We start from the raw sequence: 19853 nt of genomic DNA on the forward strand, positions 1-19853 counted from the left end.
TTGCTGACTGTTTATGTTGATCTCAGTGATGTCTGGCTTTTTCGTCTGCCACTCTGTGTGTGTGTGTGTGTGTGTGTGTGTGTGTGTGTGTGTGTGTGTGTGTGTGTGTGTGTGTGTGTGTGTGTGTTTTCCCGCTTTCTGTTTAACAAGTTAATTCAGCGACTACAGTTCGAGGAAAGAAATGACTGTGACATCGGTTTTCAGATTCACATTTCTGAGAAATTCTGCGAGCAGTTCTCCAAGCATGTGTTTACTTCTGCTTGCTTTAACAAATACTTGAATCCTATACAAAGTATTAACATATGCGTCTGACACAGAAGCTGAAATAACAGCTTCAAGTGATTTGGTGCCATCGATGAACGAGTGAATCTAACCATTGTGTTGTACACAATGTACGCGGCAAGGGGTCTGCAACAGAGGAAGAAAGATGCCAAATATTTAATATGGCCCAGATTGGTTCCAAAATCATCATTGTCACTGTGAGGCTGCCAGTGCTGTACACACACTACAACACAATAAATATGAATTACTCTACAACACGATAAATATGCATCTCTATCATCGGGAATTGTGTGAAAAGTTTTGCACAATGGGGCAGTTTCTCTATAACACACAGCCTTTGTGAATTCACTGTTCACAGTGCTGCAGATCAGGGCAATGAGGGGATTTTTTGTTAAGGATTGTAATGGTCACTTGCTATGTAAGACACGCTCCCCTCCATTCTCCCCCGGCTCCTCTCTCTCCCTTGGCGGTTGCTCTGCCAGATAGAAGAACAATGTAGTCTTTCTTACCTGTTGGAGGGTGTGCATTCCATCTCTGCTAAACTAAGTCTCAATCCTGCCTTCAAGCCCACCCCTGCTTTAACAGGGCCCTCACTGCAATGCCGGCTCTGACTCCAGGTGCTCCACATCACACTCCTCATACCTTTCCTTTGGGAGGATTTGAAAGGACATTGTTCTTGTACGGTTTGGCCGGGACAGAGATAATCATACGGCTAGTTTTTCTCTCACATTTAGTTGTTTAATCGGATCCTTTTATGTGTATTGTCATTACACAATTAGAATCAGAATTGCTTACAGTGTTTAGATATATATTTGTAAACATCTACCTACTCCACTGTGGACTGACAGAATGATTGCCGTGTTATGTGCCAGACTGTTGGTTTGTGGTTTGTCATGTGGGCAAAAGGGAAATTTGGAGGTTGGGGTGCAAGTGTGCTATTAAGGATACAAGAGTGCAAAAAATTGTGGTGTGGGTGCTTTACAGGAAGATTGCGTTTGTCTGCACTGAGCCATCCCATTTATGCCGGTGGCTGTATGTGTAGCTGAACAGAAAGAGAGACTCACAGTTGAATAAGAGATAGAGCGGGAGGCCTCATGTGTTTTACTTCTTGTGATCTGTTAAAAGTGAGTAACACCGCGACAGCAGCACTCAGTACTTTTCTTGCCTGTAATTCCAGGATTGTTCTTCACATCTGATTTTTTTAAACTCATCACCAGCTGAAGTCGCAGAGAATGTTGCTCAGGTAAGTTCATTCATATCTTCCTTTTGTTGATTTTTTTAGACTTTGCTTTTTTAAAGCTTTTTCAAAGCGACGTTTGGAGGCTGTAATTTTCCTACTTATATTTTTTGCGATTTATAAAAAGCCTAACATAAAAAAGTGCTATGAGTGTATTGCATTAATGGTAAAACTAACATTCATTGAAGCAATAAAGAATACATTTACAGTAAAATAAAGGTTTTTCTTTATTAGAATTTATGTTTTTGACATTTTAGATAATATTTTTGCTTTTCATTTAGTTCTTAATCTTGAATTTAAACTCCTTCTGTACATGAAGGAGCCTTAAGCAACTCACCACCAACAGAGGACTGGATAAAGCAGAATACGATACTTATAATTCCATGTTGCAGGACATTTACGCAATTGCAAACAGACTTACTCAGACTCTCCAAACATTTTTTTTTTGCATGTTAAATGCATGTGGTTTGATTTTAAAGGTCAGAAACATTATATTAGATGTTTCATTCAAATAAAAAATGGAAAATGAAGAAAAGTCCAGCAGATGAAGAAAACTATGAGATTATATCACATTTGGACTATCTAAGTAAAATTATTTAATGCAGGGAATTGCAGATCCTTCGAAGGCTATATCTAAAAGAAATAAACTGTGATCTGCGGAACCTCAGACACAGCCTAACTTTTTTCATTTTAAATAATTTAATTTTAATTAGTAGTATAATTTCCTGACCACTTTCTATAAGGATGTGAGGATGACAAATGGATCATTCTTTAATTGATGAAAAAACTGCTGCTTGCTCAAAAATACTTATTTTTATTCATAAAAATGACCTTTCAACCGCATGGATGAAATAAGATGATTATCATAATTTTCGCCCACAAAAAAAGCCTTAAGTCATCAACCACAATGTCAAGGAATATTCCCACTATAATTTCAGTATTTGTGTTTTAAACAGGGTCAGCACAGATAAAGATTGTTATATAAAAAGTCTCAGTCAACAGATAGAGACTATAGTGGTCTAACAGAAGTGATGTCCCATTCAGAACCCTAACTGGGTTTTGAATGACTGAGCAAACAGCTATGAAACATAAAAAATGACCACAATGCTGTCCATCCTAATTAAAAGAGTTGAGAGAACCATTACTGGAAGCATGTTAGCCCTGCACCAACATTTCCAAAGCTGCCACCAGGCCCCCGTTACTCTTATAGAGCACGCTGTTTTCCCGCAGATTGTCTTATCAGCAGTAGGCATAGCTGCACCCTGAGACAGCTGATGGGAGGAGTCATCTCAACTGAACTGAACCTTTTATGTAGCCCAACAGAACCTTTACAACACCCCAACAGTCGTCTGTTTAGCACATATGTGTAATGTGCTAAAGACTCATCAGGAATTTGTGTTTGAAGGAGTGGTGTGACTAAACGGTTCGCCTGTACACACGAGTCAATGGAGTAAATGCGTTGTTGGTGATTTTTTCTGAATTTCCTTCTTTTTCAGTGTAATATTTCTTTCATGACATGCTCTTGTCTTTCTCTGCCAGGTTGAATTTTTGCAACAAAAGCGTCTCCTGAATGTGTTCCACAGCCAACTATGTTCTCCCTCTGAGGAGACCCTGTGAGGTAGGTCTGTCTACAAGGCATGAAAACACAAACCTCAACATGTAAAATAGATAGGTCCATATAAATATAATTTTTTTTAAATCCACAAAACAAATCAGAAATTCTTATTTTTCCAAAAGGTAGCAGCCACATCAGGCAAGTTGTGTGGGGGAGTGCCCATGCCAACTAATTTCCCTGGAGTGAGATCTCATGGAGCTCCTCAAGACACAGAGATGGATGTGGCTTGGCAGGAGCTGATGGCCATCACAGAGCTGCAGGTAACTATAGCACCAAATACACTGGGAGCACTGCAAAAAACAATGCTAAATTTTACTTTACCCATTGCGGATGTAGATTTCATCATCACAACTCTTTATGTTACATTATCATGGAGTTTTGGGTTTAATTTTAATAAATCAGTCACTGAATAAATAAATAAATGAGAACATGATATAACAGAAACTCTCACATTATTTTGCTTTGATTATCTTCTCTTATTAATTGGTTGTCTAAGGTGAAAAGAACCTGATGAGATATCTGAACTCAAGAAAAGACCAAAATAGCGGAACAGTCAGGTTCACTTATTTGTTAAGCTGTAGCTGATACAAGCTCAAGCTGTAACCTTTAACAGTATGGGCTATTAAGTGTCTACAAGCAGATAGCTACAAAGATGTCAGAGGAAGTCAAGCCCACAGCTGTGTTTAGGGATTTACAGTAGCTGTGAAAGGTAGAGCAATAAAAAAGAAAGTGAAAACTTTCCGCTAGAACGCCTCTTCTATTGAGTACAAAATTCCCGTATGACTCTGAAGAGGGTGCAAGCTTAGCTGTTGCAGGAGTGGTGGTGCAGCATTACACTTACAGTGTTTAAAAAAGGGCCTTGGCAGAGTCATCAGGAAGGAAGCATTACCTGCAACCTCATCACAATGTCTCAACTCAGTGTCTATAATGTACAGAGCAACATCTGGAAAAGCCAGAGTTGTTCTTAAAACAAGTGCTGTGGAAAGATGAATTCAAATTGAGCTCGTTGGCCACAGTCGCCAAAGGTATATTTGGAGAAAGTGCTGCTTCAATGAAAAAAATCCTCTGCCAGCTGTTTAGCTCCAAGGAAGGAAAATATATTTTGTTGAGGCTGTGTTGTAGTCAGTGGCATAGCAAGCAATATAAGGATCCCACTGCAACTCCGTGGGTTAAGAAAATAAATAATAACCCTCTCACTACAGGAACAAGTGTGCGTCTTTTCTCATTGTAACACACGGACGTTATTCTCTGTGTCTAGTTGAAAGTAGGACTAATGTGATTCATAGATGACAGAATATCTTTGTTTGAACAAATTTCATGTGACACTTGTTGAAAAACTAATATACATCCAGGTGAGATGGGCAACAATGGTCTATTTGAGTGATGGCAGGATAGGAGGATTGTGAAAGGGGGCATGCTGTGTATTGCTAGTGGCCGCCTGTACTGCACAATAGCCGTTCTGTTTCCAGGTGGAACCTGATCACATCTTTAAGAGCCCTTCATATTCTATGGGTGGTAGGTTGAAGTGGGGGCAAACTTTCTTGTATAGCAAACCAGATAAACTTTAAAAAAACAGACAATGATTGTCTCATGGGGTCTTATTTAAATTTAATTGGTTTTAGTCATTTCACTGTTGTGAGTGTGACATATCTTTGAACCTGTCAGTCATGAGTGGGTGTTTGTCTTACAGGAGTTCGAAGTCCCTACTGAAAACTCCTATGAGACAACACAGTACCAAACCATGGAGCCCATGGCTTCTGTGGGAGAGTATGGGATGGCTCAGCCCCACTCGGAGCCCCCTGCTGCTTGTGAGCTGAGAACCGCTGAGGCTTACAATGGATTTTATTCCGAAGAGGTGCCTACCTGTCATCGTCTAGGCACCTCCACAGAAACAATGTATGGAAACTCTGAACCTCAGCTCAATCAGAGAATACTCCCGATCTCCTCTCACCCACAGCAATCTTTTGTGCCCCTTAGGGAGCAAACAAATATGTCAGGTGTCAATCAAGGGCACAGGAGAACCAATGCGTGTCTCACTCAGGGACTACGTGGGCACATGCAGTGGACTGTACATGGACAAAATGCACACACTCGCTCCGGTGATGACCTGGAGTCCGACTCTGGTCTGTCACTGGGTTCCAGTCCACCTTTGGCCTCTCCAGATAATCCTGTTGGTGGCGCACCAGGTTACCAAAGCGTAGACATAGGAATGGCATATAGTGATGGCGAACCAGACAGCATGACTGAGCACACAAGAAGATCCCACCTCCATTACTCAGCGGATTACCAGAATCATACTCACTCATATTTACACTCAGGTGCACATCCATCTTATTTTTCAGCCCAACCCATTTTATCTCAGCCACAGCCGAGTACTCCAACTCCTCGATCAATGAAACACCAGGGTTCAGCTGCAGCCTTGAGTGACCTATACAATGATTCTGCAATGTCCAGCAGAGGAAGCTCACACCTTAACATGTACATAAAACCCCAAGGAAGCATCTCTACCCCTCCCCTGAGCAGAGATGAGCGGCAGGCCTTAGCTTTGAAGATCCCCTTCCCCATGGATAAGATTATCAATCTACCTGTCGATGACTTCAATGAGCTCCTGACACAGTATACTCTGACAGATGCTCAACTAGCACTGGTCAGGGACATTAGACGAAGGGGGAAGAACAAGGTCGCAGCTCAGAACTGCAGGAAGAGGAAGCTCGAAAGCATAATTCACCTTGAAAGAGAACTGAATCAGCTCCAGGCCCAAAGGGAACACCTGGCACAAGAAAGGCTCGAGTTCCAGCGCAGCTTGGCATTCGTTAAATGTCGCCTTACAGATCTTTACACCCAAGTATTTTCTCATTTGCGAGATGAAGATGGACAACCATACTCGATAGATGAATATTCTATACAGCAGACACCGGATGGTAAAATTTATCTGGTACCTCACACAATGCAGAAGAGAGAGCCATGCTGAAGAATTGGGTAGTTTCCTTACTCTGGAGAACATTCGACCCGATTGTACCGACTTTGACCGAGTCACACAGGAAGTTGTCATAAGAATGACGTTAAGCTTCACATAAATGTATTAATGGACACTGTTCATGTTCTTTTAATGAATGAAACCAGAGATTTGTTTTTATACAAACACTTTATTAAAAAAAAAAGGTTAAAAAAATAAAATCTGCACAGCAGCCTTCTTAAAATATTTTGAGCACCAGCATGAATTTTCAGCCAACCTGTGGGGAGAAGAGAAAACTACATTAATTCAAATGTATTATTAAAAAAAAATAGATGTGTCTAGAAGTAGTAATGTTAGTACCTGGCAAAAACCATTGTCACAGAAATGAGGCCAGGTTTTGGGGTCCATGTCTCGTTACCTTACCTACCTACAAAATAGAAATACTGTAAGTAAAACAATACCCCAAAAATACAAAATATTTGCTCATTTCATAGCATGCAATATGTTTGGGCCTCAATGCACAATTGGAGGCCAAATTAAGTCAAATAGTAGAATGGTCATAAAACTTGATTAAATTATTACTGGGCTACATATCTCACTACCAGCTACATGACAAAATGCAAGATATACCATCAGTAGTTGAGAAGTCTGGTCTTACCTACAAACAGCACTTAAGCCTTTTGGTAGCTGCTGCCTGCTAGACTCAGGCCTCTGTTCTCACTCTCCCCTGCTTCAATGATCCTGGCGATGGTTTTGCTACTTCTCTCCCTCAGCTTGCTTCCATGGCTAGCCTCATAGACTTTGCATGTAAGCTAGCATTCTCCAGGTGATCTTTGCAGAAATCAGGGCAGAGCTTGTACCAAAGTGATGGGCTTTTTCTGATGATGGCATTTGCGCACCATTTCTTTGCCCGCCCTTTAACCAGTATTGCATATGCACTGACCTGAGCCAGCATGTAGGAGACACTGATATTGACTTTCCCCAGCCACCTTGTGATGTATATGGCTGAACCCATTTTCACCTAATAGTAAACCCTCCCTTTCCCAAAACCACTGAAAAGGCTAACGAGACTGTTTAAAAAAACTGAAAGGTGTTTATTTCAGCTTGATTTGATGCAGTTACAAATAAAAACCAGACTTAAAGATCTACACAAAACCTCATTGGAATGCTTGCTTTCCATTAACACAATTGACGAAAAAAGAAAAACATAAGACAAAATGTTTAAATGAAGGCCCTCCATGATTTATCTACTGTACATCTCTTCTTGCAGCAGCTGTAACCTGCCACAACTCATAGGCTGAGCAGATTTAGGAGGTAAACCTGCAGTTGCCCTGTCACTTCGCTTGCTCTCCTCTCCTTGCTCTCCTCTCCTAAGTACTCAGTCCTGTTGAACAATACGGAACAACATTGTTAACTGTGCACTGACTTTGTGACCTGACATCCAGAGTGAATTTGTTTAAAGGTTATCTGCACTCAATGATTCCCTGCTCACCACAAGCTGTTGTTTTACATTAAAAAAAGAGACTCTTAAGGCATGCTCTCAAGCTCTTACCACTTTGTCATTTTAAAATCGTCCTGGACGTCCACCATAGCCGCTGTTGTTTGAGCCTCCGTATCCACCTGGAAGCAAAAAAAACAAAGTCAAAACAAGAGGTCAGCATACATAAAAGCATCTACTTGTGAAGTCTGGGAACTCATACCAAAGTTCCTGCCGCCGCCGCCACCACCACCAAAGTTGCCCTTCATGGGGCCAAAGTTAGAGGCCTGGGGGTCGTAGTGGCCCATGTTGTTGTAGTTATTGCCGCCACCGCCGCCTCCACCACCACCACAATTGCCTGTGATTACAGAGTTTGTAGGATTGGTCAACCTCAAGCAAGTTACAATTCTAGTAAAAGGCAGTGTAATGGCATTATCTTACCATAACCATTGCTGTCATAACCGTTTCCTCCATATCCACCACCCTGGTTGTAGCCCTGATTGTAACCACGGTTACCTCCATTATAGCCACCAGGACCACCAGGTCCACCTCCATAGCCTAAAAATATAAGACAGCCTTAAAATACACTGTGGAATTTAAGAAATGCAAAGAAAATAGGAAGACACGACAAAACCATGCTCACCACCATCACCCCCGTTGCAATTGTAAGGACCATCTCCATATCGCCCCCTGCCACCTAAATAAGATAATCATATGGTTTGCTATCGCACAGTATAACAATCACTCCACTATCAACAAAATAAGCCGTACCTTGATTGAAGCCCCGGTCGTAATCGTAGGGCCTGCCACCAGTGTTGCGACCTCCTCTCATTCCCATACCCATTCCTGCACTCTGCATTTCCTGCTTTGTGAGGGCCTTCCTCACCTCACAGTTGTGAGAGTTGATAGTGTGGTATTTCTGGACTGTGGAGAGAATTTTTTGTAAACAAGCTAGCCAACAATCAAAAGTCTGACAAAACAGTCTGGGGGAAAAAGTCAACTTCTGCACTTACTGACAATCCGATCAACTGAATCGTGGTCGTCAAACGTAACAAAGGCAAAGCCCCTCTTCTTCCCAGTGTTGCGGTCAGTCATGATATCAATGACCTCTATTTTGCCAAACTGCTGGAAATAATCCCTCAGGTGTGACTCCTCTGTGTCTTCTTTGATGCCTCCAACAAAGATCTTTTTCACAGTTATGTGGGCTCCTGGTCGGTTTGAGTCCTGGAATCAAAGACATTTGTTATTGTTATGCGCCTTTTGAATGCAAGAACAATTGCACCTCATCCAGTTGTTACACACCTCCCTGGAAACAGCTCGTTTCGGTTCTACCACTCTTCCATCGACCTTATGGGGACGGGCTGACATGGCAGCATCAACTTCCTGCACTGATGAATATGTTACAAAGCCAAAACCCCTGGATCTCTTGCTGTTGGGGTCCCTCATGACCTGAAAGACAAATGCTTTTGGATTAGCCAGTAACCAACGTGCTCTACATTATTGCAAAACCATGACCACTGAAACATCATGACTACATCTTTAATGAAACCCGACTTACCACGCAGTCTGTAAGAGTCCCCCATTGCTCAAAATGAGCACGCAGGCTTTCGTCTGTCGTCTCGAAGCTCAAGCCTCCGATGAACAGCTTGCGGAGCTGCTCTGGCTCACGTGGGACCTATACAATAGACAAAGCAATGCAATAACATCTGATTAGCTTCTCCAATGTCGGCTTTAATGTAATACAACCATAACTTTAACGTGATAGTAGTATTAATTAATGCTGTTCACCGTCTACATACATCCTTCCCTGCTCCCCTTATTTATATTCAGGGCGTGTGGAGGAGGGACACACCGCCGCCATTAACGTTAGCAAAGCCGCTGAAAGACCAGCGAATAGGGCAAATATTTTAAGTACTTATTTGTCAGAGTAAGCCGTGATTTAAATGAGTGTTGCATTTAAGCGTGATTTCCCATCGTAAATGTTGATTCAAAGTCCTAAATTTCCACTGCAGCTCACCCGCAGGAACAAAAGGCCACGAGGCCTGGCTGCTATAAAATGGCGGCGTTTCAATACAGCTACGACCCAAACCGGAGACTGTACTACGAATCAAAAGCATGCCGCAACTTCATATTTCCTACCTTCTCTAACATAAAACAACGCATGCAATAACAGAGCAGTAGTCCCGAGCCCAGTACTCACACTCTCTCTCGACATGTTGCAGATTTAGCCTTGAAGACGTGTTGTGTAACTTGCGAAGAGCCGAGATCTGCGTCAGACGAGCGTAGCCTGCTATTCAACAGTACAATAAATAGCAACGGTACCGCCCCTGTCGCACGGCAATTGGGCAGCTATTCCCGCTGCAGTTTGTCGTCCGCAGTGATTCAATTTTGATTGGGCCATATAGAATCAATCATTACCAACATCCAATCACCTAGTGTGCAATGACGACAATGAAAAAATGGATTACGGTTGTTGTATGTGAAAAGGAAAATTTGAAGAAGGTATCGAGTCTGTCGTGTATAACGGCTTTAAGTCAGTAAGCATACAGTGGGCACAGCTCGCTAAGTTATGTTCCTGGAAAACACAAGGAAGATGGTCAGTTTTTTTAGATTAAACATCATACGAACCGTAAATGATTCCTTTTTTGATTTGTGGGCGGAAGCACAGCAGCCTTGTACAGCAATAGCCCTACCTCCCACATTAACATACACACCTTCTTATCAAAGAAAAATATTTTCTATACAGAGTGCACACGTATTAAGATTAAAAAAAAATCCAAATTGTTACAGAATAAACTTAAAAACACGATAGAAGCACATTCAACCACTTTATATGAAGATCATCAGCTGACTGAGGGGCGGGTCAGTTATTGTGCGCTTTAACGCGCGCTTTTTTGCGCACAGCACCTTTGTGTGTATGTGTGTGTGTGTTGTGCTAGCTGCTAAAGTAGCTGAAAGGTTGGCCTCGCCGCTCCTCCACAAAGACAGGGTTTGACGGGTACAGATCGACGGTTGGGACCTCCAGAAGAGTAAGACACTATTTTTTGCAGTTTCATGCCGCTGTAGATATGGGCGCATGGTTTGATAGCATAGTAGTTTAGCTCGATTTAGCGGTTGCTTGCAGGCTACCTGCTGTAGCAAGTTTTCATTTGCTTTGCTGCTAGCGCCATTCAGCTAGTAGCCGTTGTCCTTGCTATTTGTACGTTTTTGTAGTAACAGTGACCGACTTTTCACCGATTTAGCGAGTAGATTGCGATCTGGATATTTAGCTGCACTGTTTAGTTGGTCTTTTTAACGTTGCATGTTGCAATTAAACAAACTATGACGTTATTAAGCCTCTCGTTGAAATATGATAACAATCTTGCTAGCTGTGGCTAATTAGCTAATGTTAAAGTGTTACCGATCTGTAATTTGTAGCTGCTTTGCGATTGGAGTGATGTGGCTGTGTAGCCATTATTCTTTTTAAAAATGGGTGCGTTTTTTTTTTTATTAACTAGAGCTAGTGGGAGAGCGATCAAAACTCAAATATCTTTAACGCGAGCTTTTCCGTTCTTTCTAAACAGGGAAGTGTCACCTGCAACCGCGTTGTGTTAAGCACCAAACTTTACCATGGGCAAAAAGTCTCGCGGAGAAGAGTCTTCATCCTCTGATGAGGAAGAATATGTTGTGGAAAAAGTGCTGGACAGGAGGGTGGTGAAAGGAAGGGTTGAGTTCTTCCTAAAGTGGAAGGGATACTCGGAGTAAGTAATTAAATAAATGTACTAACAACGGTCATAGCTCCCATAGTCAAAAATCTTTTGAATCTCTATTAAAATTAAATGCTGTAAACAGTTGGTCACATTTTGGAGTAGGTAGGTTATTGGAGATTGCTATTCTAACACTCGGGTCCAAGATGCACCCAGTGCACAACAGAACAGCTCTCTTAGACACAGATGCTGTCATCTAAAGCACAGTAATGACCATGAAAGGAACATTAGATTATAGTGTTTTAAACATTGCAAGAGATCAAATTTTTTAGCATATCTTGCAGTTTCCAATCCAAACTGGTGCATTAAGGCTGCACTGATTTTTCTGTTCTGTGCTCTTTCTCAGCAAGCACAACACATGGGAACCAGAGAAAAATTTGGATTGCCCTGAGCTTATTTCAGAATTCATGAAGACCTACAAGAAAAGCAGTGGCGGGACCTCCACACCCAGCAGTGGGGCCAGCAAATCAAACACGGCCGCCTCTGGACGCTCCAAAGATTCTAGCAGCTCAAAGAAGAGGAGCTCGGATGATGACGAGGAAGGTGGAAGTAAGCCCAAGAAGAAAAAAGAGGTAAGAACTATTTTTGGCTGCAGAAGCAGGATGTCTAGAACTTGAAATGTGCTGCATTTGGCTTCCTTTTTCACTTGACATTAAGTTAGCACAACACATTTATCTAAGGTGTGTGGAAACTGAGACTGTTTACATTTAAAGACAGCTGGTGTAAATTCAAGAGTTTAATACAAAATCCAGATTTCTAAAGTAATTTTGTTCGGGGTCTTTCAGGATGACATTCTAGTCGCACGCGGCTTTGAGAGAGGACTTGAGCCGGAGAAGATCATTGGAGCAACAGACTCGTGTGGAGACCTCATGTTTCTTATGAAGTGGTAGGTTCTGAAAGTCTTGATTTAATTTTGCCTTTAGTTTTTGTGTGAAATCGATCAATAAATGCACCTAGTGTTAGAAATCTTCTTACATGCACAACCATTCAGATGCAGGCAGTACTGACATAATTCTTCTTACACTCTGATATTTCTATTTGTAAATTGCCTTTAGCAGCATTTATAGCTTAGCTGGCCTATGGTATGTAATTGCATATTATCTTGAGGGATAAGGGTAGTACACTGTTGTGGAATTTAAATGCACTCCATGTAATTAATGTAATGTGTGAAATCTTATGCTACATTTTAACTAGTTGGACAAAATTTGCATGTTGCAAGTGTTTTGAAAACGGAGATATTATATCTTGGTTGTGCAAAGACACAAACCCAAGCGGTAATTTTAAACTTTCTCTTTCCAGGAAAGACTCTGATGAGGCTGATCTCGTGCTCGCAAAGGAGGCCAATCATAAGTGCCCACAGATTGTCATAGCCTTCTATGAGGAACGTCTCACCTGGCATGAAGACAGTGACAAGAAGGAGAAGGATGCAGTCAGTGCGTGAGTGTATCGCCTCAGGAGGAAACGGGACCTCTTCACTGCAGGGACAACCTTGAGTCGGACATTTTTCACATCCTAAACTCCCAACCTTCAATTTTTACCATGTCCAGCAATGACACACACAAATTTTGGACACTGTGTTATCTCCATCCAAGCCTCATTGGAGCACACGGGCCCAGACTACTAAAAAGGATCCATCATTCAGGAGGAGAAGCTGTAGTTGACATGGGTGATATGCTACTGGGGAGAGTTTATACTATTCTGTCTTTGTATTCTTTACTTTCTTCAAAAAAAAAAAAAAAATTTAACACATTGTTTTAGTGCTTACAGGATACGATTATGTTAGTGTTGAAAATCAGAGTTGGTAAAGGCTGTGTTAACCCAGAGTGTGTTCCATTGTGGGTTCACAACTTTTAATTTGCTATAAACGGTGTACCTCTTCTTTTTAAGAACCCAGCTGACACCACAAAGATGGAAACATTTTTTATTTTTTAAAGTCAGGAAGCCGCCGCCGCACTTTCCTGACTGCATAATCGCTTCCTTTTAAAAGGAAAAACTTCGATATCATAGGTTTCTCATTTGTCTTGCTGTAAAGCCTGCCAGGATGGATTTACTCAGTTTTTTCATAATGTAATTCATAATGTAGTGGTGGGTTGTTTTTTGTCTTGTGTGTGGGTGTTTTTTTTTTTGTTTGTTTTTTTAATAACAAAGTTTTATTTTCACGTTCAAATATACCGGTCTATACAAATATACATTACCACATCAACAGCTAACCCAAAGGACAGTAAAACCAATTATGCACATTTTTTTTCCCTTTTAAATAAGCGTTTTTGTTTTGTTTGTTTGTTTTGGGGTTTTTGTGTGTTCAAGTCTGACAATCTTCTATGTATCCAAGTGAAATGAAGCCAGGGTTGTGCCTGTCATTAGGGTCTGCCACCTTGTGGCCAAAAGATGTAAACCTTGAATGTGTGACCAATCCCTATGACAACCCTGTGGTTTTAATAGTTGTTGTTAGTCATCTTTTGATTTTTATGTTAAATGGTTATTGACATTGCCATAATTTCAAACATTAAAGCAAGCTTTGAACTGAATTGGTCACATCCTGGGTTCTCTTGTGTTGACTCTATTTGTTCTTAGCTTAAGATTTCTTTTATTTTACTTACATTTTTTTTCTCTTTCTTTTCTGGGACCTGAAAAGCACCTCCAAGCTTTTATACACTAGATGGATGTCAGCTTTGCAGTTTGATCTGTTGTGCTCCAGCGTGGACTCTTGGGACCAAATGTTTCGTGTCTACCGAATAAAATCTGTTTTATTTTTGATTTAAAATTTTTTTTATCAATGTTTTTAGCTTTAATTGGCATTGTGAATGAAGGCTGTGCACCTCTCCCCTTTTCATATGTACCATACACAAATTATGTCCCTTGATATTAACTTAGATGATCCTTCTGGTGTCGATTCCTTTAATAACAAGTATTCGGTTCCTGAATTATTCTTTTTTATTTTCTTTTATTTTTTTGCCAGTGCAGAATTTTTTAAATGTAGACTATTTCTTGTGTGAATGAAATGTTGTGAGTATGTGTACAGTAGCACCCTTTAATAAACATTTTCAGTGTTAAAGTTGCTGTCGGTTTCATTTTAGACTCAATATTCCATTCACAAAGCATTTAAGTCAGAAAATAATACTAGAAATTTCTTGAATATAATTCGTAAGAACTGTTATGGAAGCAAACTGTAACTTAATATCTGGAAGTTTCCTACCTGAGGGAAAATCACCATCTTGGCCGGATAACATAGGATGGGTATCATTACATGGGCTTGTTTCTTTTCAAAGTGAAACGACTTTTTATCCGTTAAAGGTTTAAAGCGCAATGGCTGCTCTTCCCCAGCAGATGGTGCTGTTAATCAATAGCAATCCAAAAGTAAAGGTATTTTTATGCAAGTCATTCACAGTTCAAACTCTTAAAGTTGCTCACATGAACAAGTCATAAATGGGTGTTTATGGATTTTTATGCAGCTTTTTGAGGTCCAGGGATTCACAGTGTGTTTACCATTTCTGCTGAAGCCATCCATATCTCCCCAACTCATAGAGCTGATTAAAACATCTGTTAAATTAAATTAAGATACTTTATCTATATCTAAAGTGGCTCACAACACATAAAACAAAAATCCAATACAATTAGTCATTTTTGTTTTGGTGCTCATATTAATGTTCAAGAGAGACAGATGAAGGAATAGCACACAATAAAGGTTAGATAGAAACTTCAGTTATTATGGCTCATTCATGGTTGGTGCCTTAAACCCTTAGGCCACTGAAGCAATCCACTTCAATTTCATGATGCAGCCATAAAAACAAATATGCATCGCTGCAATATGTGGGTTTTTTTTTCTTCTACTTGAAACTCAAAGAAAAACACAAGCAGGGAGTTGAAGCTAAAACCAGACTCTAAGCATGTGAGAACAAATTATAATTCCCTTTATCTGGCAACCATAACAAATTATGAAATAACTAAGTGCATTACAATACGAGTTGTTAATTTTTATTAAAAAAATATATAGTATATAATATAAGGTAAGAATAATGTCGCTCCTATACGGACCAGCTGCAAGATTAGTCATAAACCGCAGTGAAGGTGTAGTCTTGTTCTTCTCGCACCACCATCTTTTTCTTTCTTGCTGCCCTTTATAGCAACTCTTTTTTACATGCACACACACACACACACACACACACACACACACACACACACACACACACACACACACTGTGCTGCTTGGCTACGTCTAAAGTGATGGAATTTTCCTTGCAAAAAGGCTTTTACACTCCAAATGGAATGCAAAGGTCACTAGTAAATATCCAGCCCCTGGGACCATTAAGCTGGGCAAAGAGAGGGAGCAGCAGGCTGTTTTATGGAGCCTGGAGCTGTCTGCTCACAAACCCAGGCCAGTATGGGTTTGGTTGGGAAAGACACTGTGCATTAACAAGAGGCTCTGGTGACTATGTGTGGCAAATGCAGTACAAAGTAAAGGCGGCGTAGAGGGTATTTGATCAGAAGGATGTAAGTGTAAAGCTCCATCAAAGCTTGAAATGCTTAAAAAGTGTTGGCTTTTCAGGACACAGATTTTTGACGCTGCAAAGAAGTACAACTTGACATTTGTAATATATAAAATTTATAAAACCCTTAACGCTGTTTTTTGCCATGGGAATCATATTCTGGTGTAAATGTATTTATTTATTCGCAACAGCCTCTCTGCACTTCAAACATACTTCCCCCCGCTAGTAACTTCTAGTGCAAATGAGTTCCACAGGGTACTGTCCACAGCAGAGGTGGGCCGTCTTGCTGCACACTGCACAAAATGAGCGTCGGGGGAGCTACTGTGCAGCTGTGGTGAGGAAAGGGACTGCAGCAGTGGGGCCTCATCAGAGTTACAGCTTGCTCAGGGATGCCACAAACAAATAAACATGCGCTCGTGGAGATAACGTGAGCACAAAAAGAGGAAAGATTCACCTTCCTCTGTCAGTCTCAGCAAAACTACGAAAAATTGTGGGAAAAAAGACAAAGCGTCGTGAATCACAAGTCTCACACAGGCCGGTGTAATTTGATGTGGCCTTTACTTGTGCTGTGATCATGTAGACACAGCTGCGCCTCCTTGATCCAATCAGATAAAAATGTCTGCGGCGACGACTGCATCGGCGTCGTCTCGAAGCGCACTGATCTGTGTGAAGGTGATTGCGGCGTGATGCTCTAATTTGGGTGCCCATCACACTTAATGCGCAGTAAAGCACCACAGACAAAGCTTCTTCCTTCTAAATGCCCCCCCCACCCATGTGCTGCTCCACAGCTCTCACCACCAACCTACTGCTGGCTGTGTTTCCCCTTCACCGCCACCACCACCCCTTCACATCCCCTCCCCAACACTCCTCCCTTCATCTCCTCTCCCCACCAGGGGGAAAGAGTTATAGCTGCCATAAAAGGCAGGTAATGCATTGTTAACTAATTCTGTCTGCTCAGAGCTGATATATCCTCTGCTCTAAATCTCTGTTCCTCCAATAAAATGCAAATGCTAATGCTTGCCCTCCATGAGCTGATATCATTTTTAACAGGCCAGAGGTAAATGCTGGAGAAGGGTGGGGTAAGCCAGAGGTAGTCGGTGACATGGCAGGGCTTTGAGCTTTCAGGGTACACGGCTTGTTATAAAGGAGACCTGCTCCGCATACCTCCGACCAGCAAGTATGCTGCACATGTGGCCACAGGTACCACTGTAAGACCGCAGCGGTGTGGTGCAGTGCATCGAGAGGCCGCGTGCACGCGTCTAAGCAGCAGCAGCAGCTAAGCTTCTAATAGTTTAAAGCTAGTGTTGCATCTTTGTTATTTAGAAGCTTATCAGTCAGTACTCACTCACCGTCAAATAGAAAGAGGAGCCAATTTGCCTGTGGATGTAATGCATCATATTTCCATGTTAATAGTAGTGTCATACTTCGTGTAACCTTGGGCTTCTAAATATTGATCCACTTCTAGATTTTCAATTATCCTGTGCCGTTTTTCTGCCATCTGGTAAGGACCAGTGATTTGTGTTCCTTCATATCTGGAGGCTTGTCCTGTAATTAGACCATAAATTAATTTGCAGAGAAGAGAGAGAGAAAGAGAGAGCACAAAAGATTGAAGGCATTAAGTGAGGCCTGGGTTGTTGGAGACAGAAAATCATAGGAAACCACAGCACAGTGTTTTATCCACTATAGAATAAGATTTTTTTTTTTGGGGGGTTCAGGCATGTGTCACTTTTTTTTCTCAGCTTTTTAAAAACCATGCTGCTGCTAATGATTGCTTGTAAGTCACTCCTTCAGTAAACTGCTAGAGATCATCCACTGACATAATTATGCCTAATTGCTCGCAGTGCAATAGCAAAATAATAAGGAAAAATTGAGAGCTTTACTGTCAAAATGGATGTGAAACTTTGAAGTGAAATCTGCTGTGAACCCATCAGTGGATTGAAAATGACCCCCTGTGAAGGAAGGCAACAGTTACGTGCTTCGAACTGAGTTCTTATTTACAGCACAGCTTAAGTGGAGCTCCTAAAAAAAAAGAAAAAACTGTGCATTTTTACTGATTTTAAATTGGTAGTATAGGCTCTCCTGCAAGATTATCTCATTGTCCCCTGCTGCTAAATTACACATAGAGATTGTGGCTGTCGCTGCAGAGTGTTTGAGCAGTGCAACAGCAGCTCTCTTTGCCGTGCAGAAATTCACATTAGACAAGCCTAAGTTACTCGCTTGAAGCAATTAAGAGAAAAATTGCGTAACACAATGGGCTTCACTAGGGGTGCAAAGTGCTGAATCAGCAGGGTCTGAGTTTAAAACACTGTATGAAGACATAATCTTAAGCGGTTAAGGGTAATGTGACAGTAGGCTGTAGAATACTGCATTGCTGTACCTGCTCTACATGATACCTTGGGTGCTTTAAAGCAAGGCCACAGCTGCCGGCATGCTCTGATCATATCTTGCGGGGCTCCAGAGGCAAGGTCAGCCAACACAGAGCCCACCTGCTCCCCCATTCTCCATCACGGAGTCCCTCAGCCCTGGCCTCCCGGAGGGAACATGCCTGACTGCCGTGGTCGTACAGACAGCATGTGTCCCTGAATTTATGATGGCGACTTATTGGCGGCCTTTCACGTAAAAAGTCATCTTGAGTTTCCCAGTCTGGCTGTATGTGTGGTGAGCGTTAATCCATTAACATTCAGGGCAAACACGTACTGAGCCTGGCTTTCTGCCAGCTCAGAGCCCTGACAGTCTTTGACCCACCGCTGACCACAACATTCTCCCAGCCTTAGCCAGTCTTGACATAATACAGAGCCATAAACTATCTAATGTTACCATGTATATGAATGTGAAGCATTATATGCCTGAGGTAATAGAATGCAAGGCTTATAACCAAGTGAAAAGGGCCCAGCTGCAATAGGCTCATTTTCTTAGAGTAAGGAAAAAAATCACATTTGTCTACCGTAGAAGTTTACACATATTACAGTGAACCAAATGATCATGAAGTTTCAGTCCTTTCTATTTCCATCAAGGATTAGAGTTCAGAGAGGCCATGAAATCCCCACAGTTTCCACAGTAGTATTTATTTCAGCAGGAGATGTGGAGGTTCATATTAACTGATCCACAAGGAACAGTTCTGGCAGAACTTAAAATGCTGCAAGGCTCAGCCGGGCCTTAGAATTGAGAGCTTTCAACAACACGGGCTGCTCTGCTGCTGGAGGTGGCTCCTGAACTGATTGTAATTTTAGTGGCTTATAAAGGCTCGATAAATACTTTATAAAGCCGCGTTCCATAACAAATCTAACATATAAAAGAAGGCATAGATGTTACTCCACACAGGATAAAGGGGCTCTTGACAGGTTCTTGAATAGGTTTTATAATTCAATATTACAACCACCATCCTTGTAAGGACCCTGTCATCTCCCAAGGCTCACAGAATATATAAGTTAAACACACATTCAAGTGCTCACGGTCCAGTCCATTACACTGATTAGCAGTAAACACATTTGTAATAAAACTAAGTGAAATAGAGGTGGACGGACTGCACACTGATTCATTGCAGAATCTTAGTGAAATATAATGTGTCCCGGATGTCGTACTTCTGAGGGCGCAGTGATACAGGGCTTTACTTGCGGGATCTGTAACGCGCACGGGACAATTTATCCTAACAGCTCATGTCTAAACATTGAGTCCTTCATCTCAACTGCTGGCCAGAAATAAACCCAGGCAGAGCAGCGTGACGGGGGTCCAGTCGATGTGAGAGATTCTAGAGTGCAGAGCAGACCAAACAGATGTCTCTCCACAGCATAGGCTGTTTGTTCTGTCTCCCTACTTTGTACTGTCTGTCCACCACTTTACCCCCCCCCCACACTCACACACACACACACAAATTCATTGTGCTTGTGTTGCCTGGTTTGAAATCTGTTTGCCATACACTGAGCTACACATTACATAAGTGTTATTGGAAGGTTTAATGGTCTATTTTAGTGCAGATGGTTTTTCTTTCTTTCTTTCTTTCTTTCTTTCTTTCTTTCTTTCTTTCTTTCTTTCTTTCTTTCTTTCTTTCTTTCT

The 19853-nt window shown here is 41.5% G+C and overlaps 3 protein-coding genes across 7 annotated transcripts; 2 read left to right on the forward strand and 1 right to left on the reverse strand.

Annotated features, from left to right (window-relative positions):
* The first annotated feature begins 1349 nt into the window (after positions 1–1349).
* On the forward strand, positions 1350–6288 carry nfe2 (nuclear factor, erythroid 2). 4 transcript variants are annotated; one of them, XM_005732545.1, is made up of 4 exons: positions 1350–1525; positions 3059–3137; positions 3257–3394; positions 4825–6288. In XM_005732545.1, the coding sequence occupies exons 2-4, from the start codon at positions 3090–3092 to the stop codon at positions 6103–6105; spliced, it is 1467 nt and encodes a 488-aa protein (XP_005732602.1). In that variant the 5' UTR covers positions 1350–1525; positions 3059–3089; the 3' UTR covers positions 6106–6288. The 4 variants fall into 4 exon arrangements, with proteins under 4 accessions (XP_005732602.1, XP_005732601.1, XP_013766177.1 ...); XM_005732544.1 differs by lacking the exon at positions 1350–1525 and adding an exon at positions 2847–2969; XM_013910723.1 differs by lacking the exon at positions 1350–1525 and having other exon boundaries at positions 2979–3137.
* Positions 6289–6292: 4 nt separating this feature from the next.
* Positions 6293–9885, reverse strand: hnrnpa1b (heterogeneous nuclear ribonucleoprotein A1b). 2 transcript variants are annotated; one of them, XR_001290367.1, is made up of 11 exons: positions 9768–9885; positions 9126–9242; positions 8870–9016; positions 8581–8791; positions 8339–8491; positions 8211–8264; positions 8009–8125; positions 7791–7925; positions 7643–7710; positions 6451–6517; positions 6293–6367 (listed from the first exon to the last, which is right to left on the reverse strand). XR_001290367.1 is itself a non-coding variant. In XM_005732547.1 (10 exons), exons 1-9 carry the CDS (start codon positions 9780–9782, stop codon positions 7655–7657), a joined length of 1005 nt encoding a protein of 334 aa, XP_005732604.1. In that variant the 5' UTR covers positions 9783–9885; the 3' UTR covers positions 7164–7474; positions 7643–7654. The 2 variants fall into 2 exon arrangements, 1 of the variants encoding a protein (XP_005732604.1); XM_005732547.1 differs by lacking the exons at positions 6293–6367; positions 6451–6517 and adding an exon at positions 7164–7474.
* Positions 9886–10418: 533 nt separating this feature from the next.
* Positions 10419–14368, forward strand: cbx5 (chromobox homolog 5 (HP1 alpha homolog, Drosophila)). Its single transcript, XM_005732548.2, has 5 exons — positions 10419–10596; positions 11131–11307; positions 11660–11885; positions 12099–12199; positions 12613–14368. Exons 2-5 carry the CDS (start codon positions 11177–11179, stop codon positions 12752–12754), a joined length of 600 nt encoding a protein of 199 aa, XP_005732605.1. The 5' UTR covers positions 10419–10596; positions 11131–11176; the 3' UTR covers positions 12755–14368.
* The last annotated feature ends 5485 nt before the right edge of the window (positions 14369–19853 follow it).

This window comes from Pundamilia nyererei, unplaced genomic scaffold (genome assembly GCF_000239375.1).
Source record: "Pundamilia nyererei isolate P.nyererei 1_Seehausen unplaced genomic scaffold, PunNye1.0 scaffold00047, whole genome shotgun sequence".
NCBI lineage: Eukaryota > Metazoa > Chordata > Actinopteri > Cichliformes > Cichlidae > Pundamilia > Pundamilia nyererei.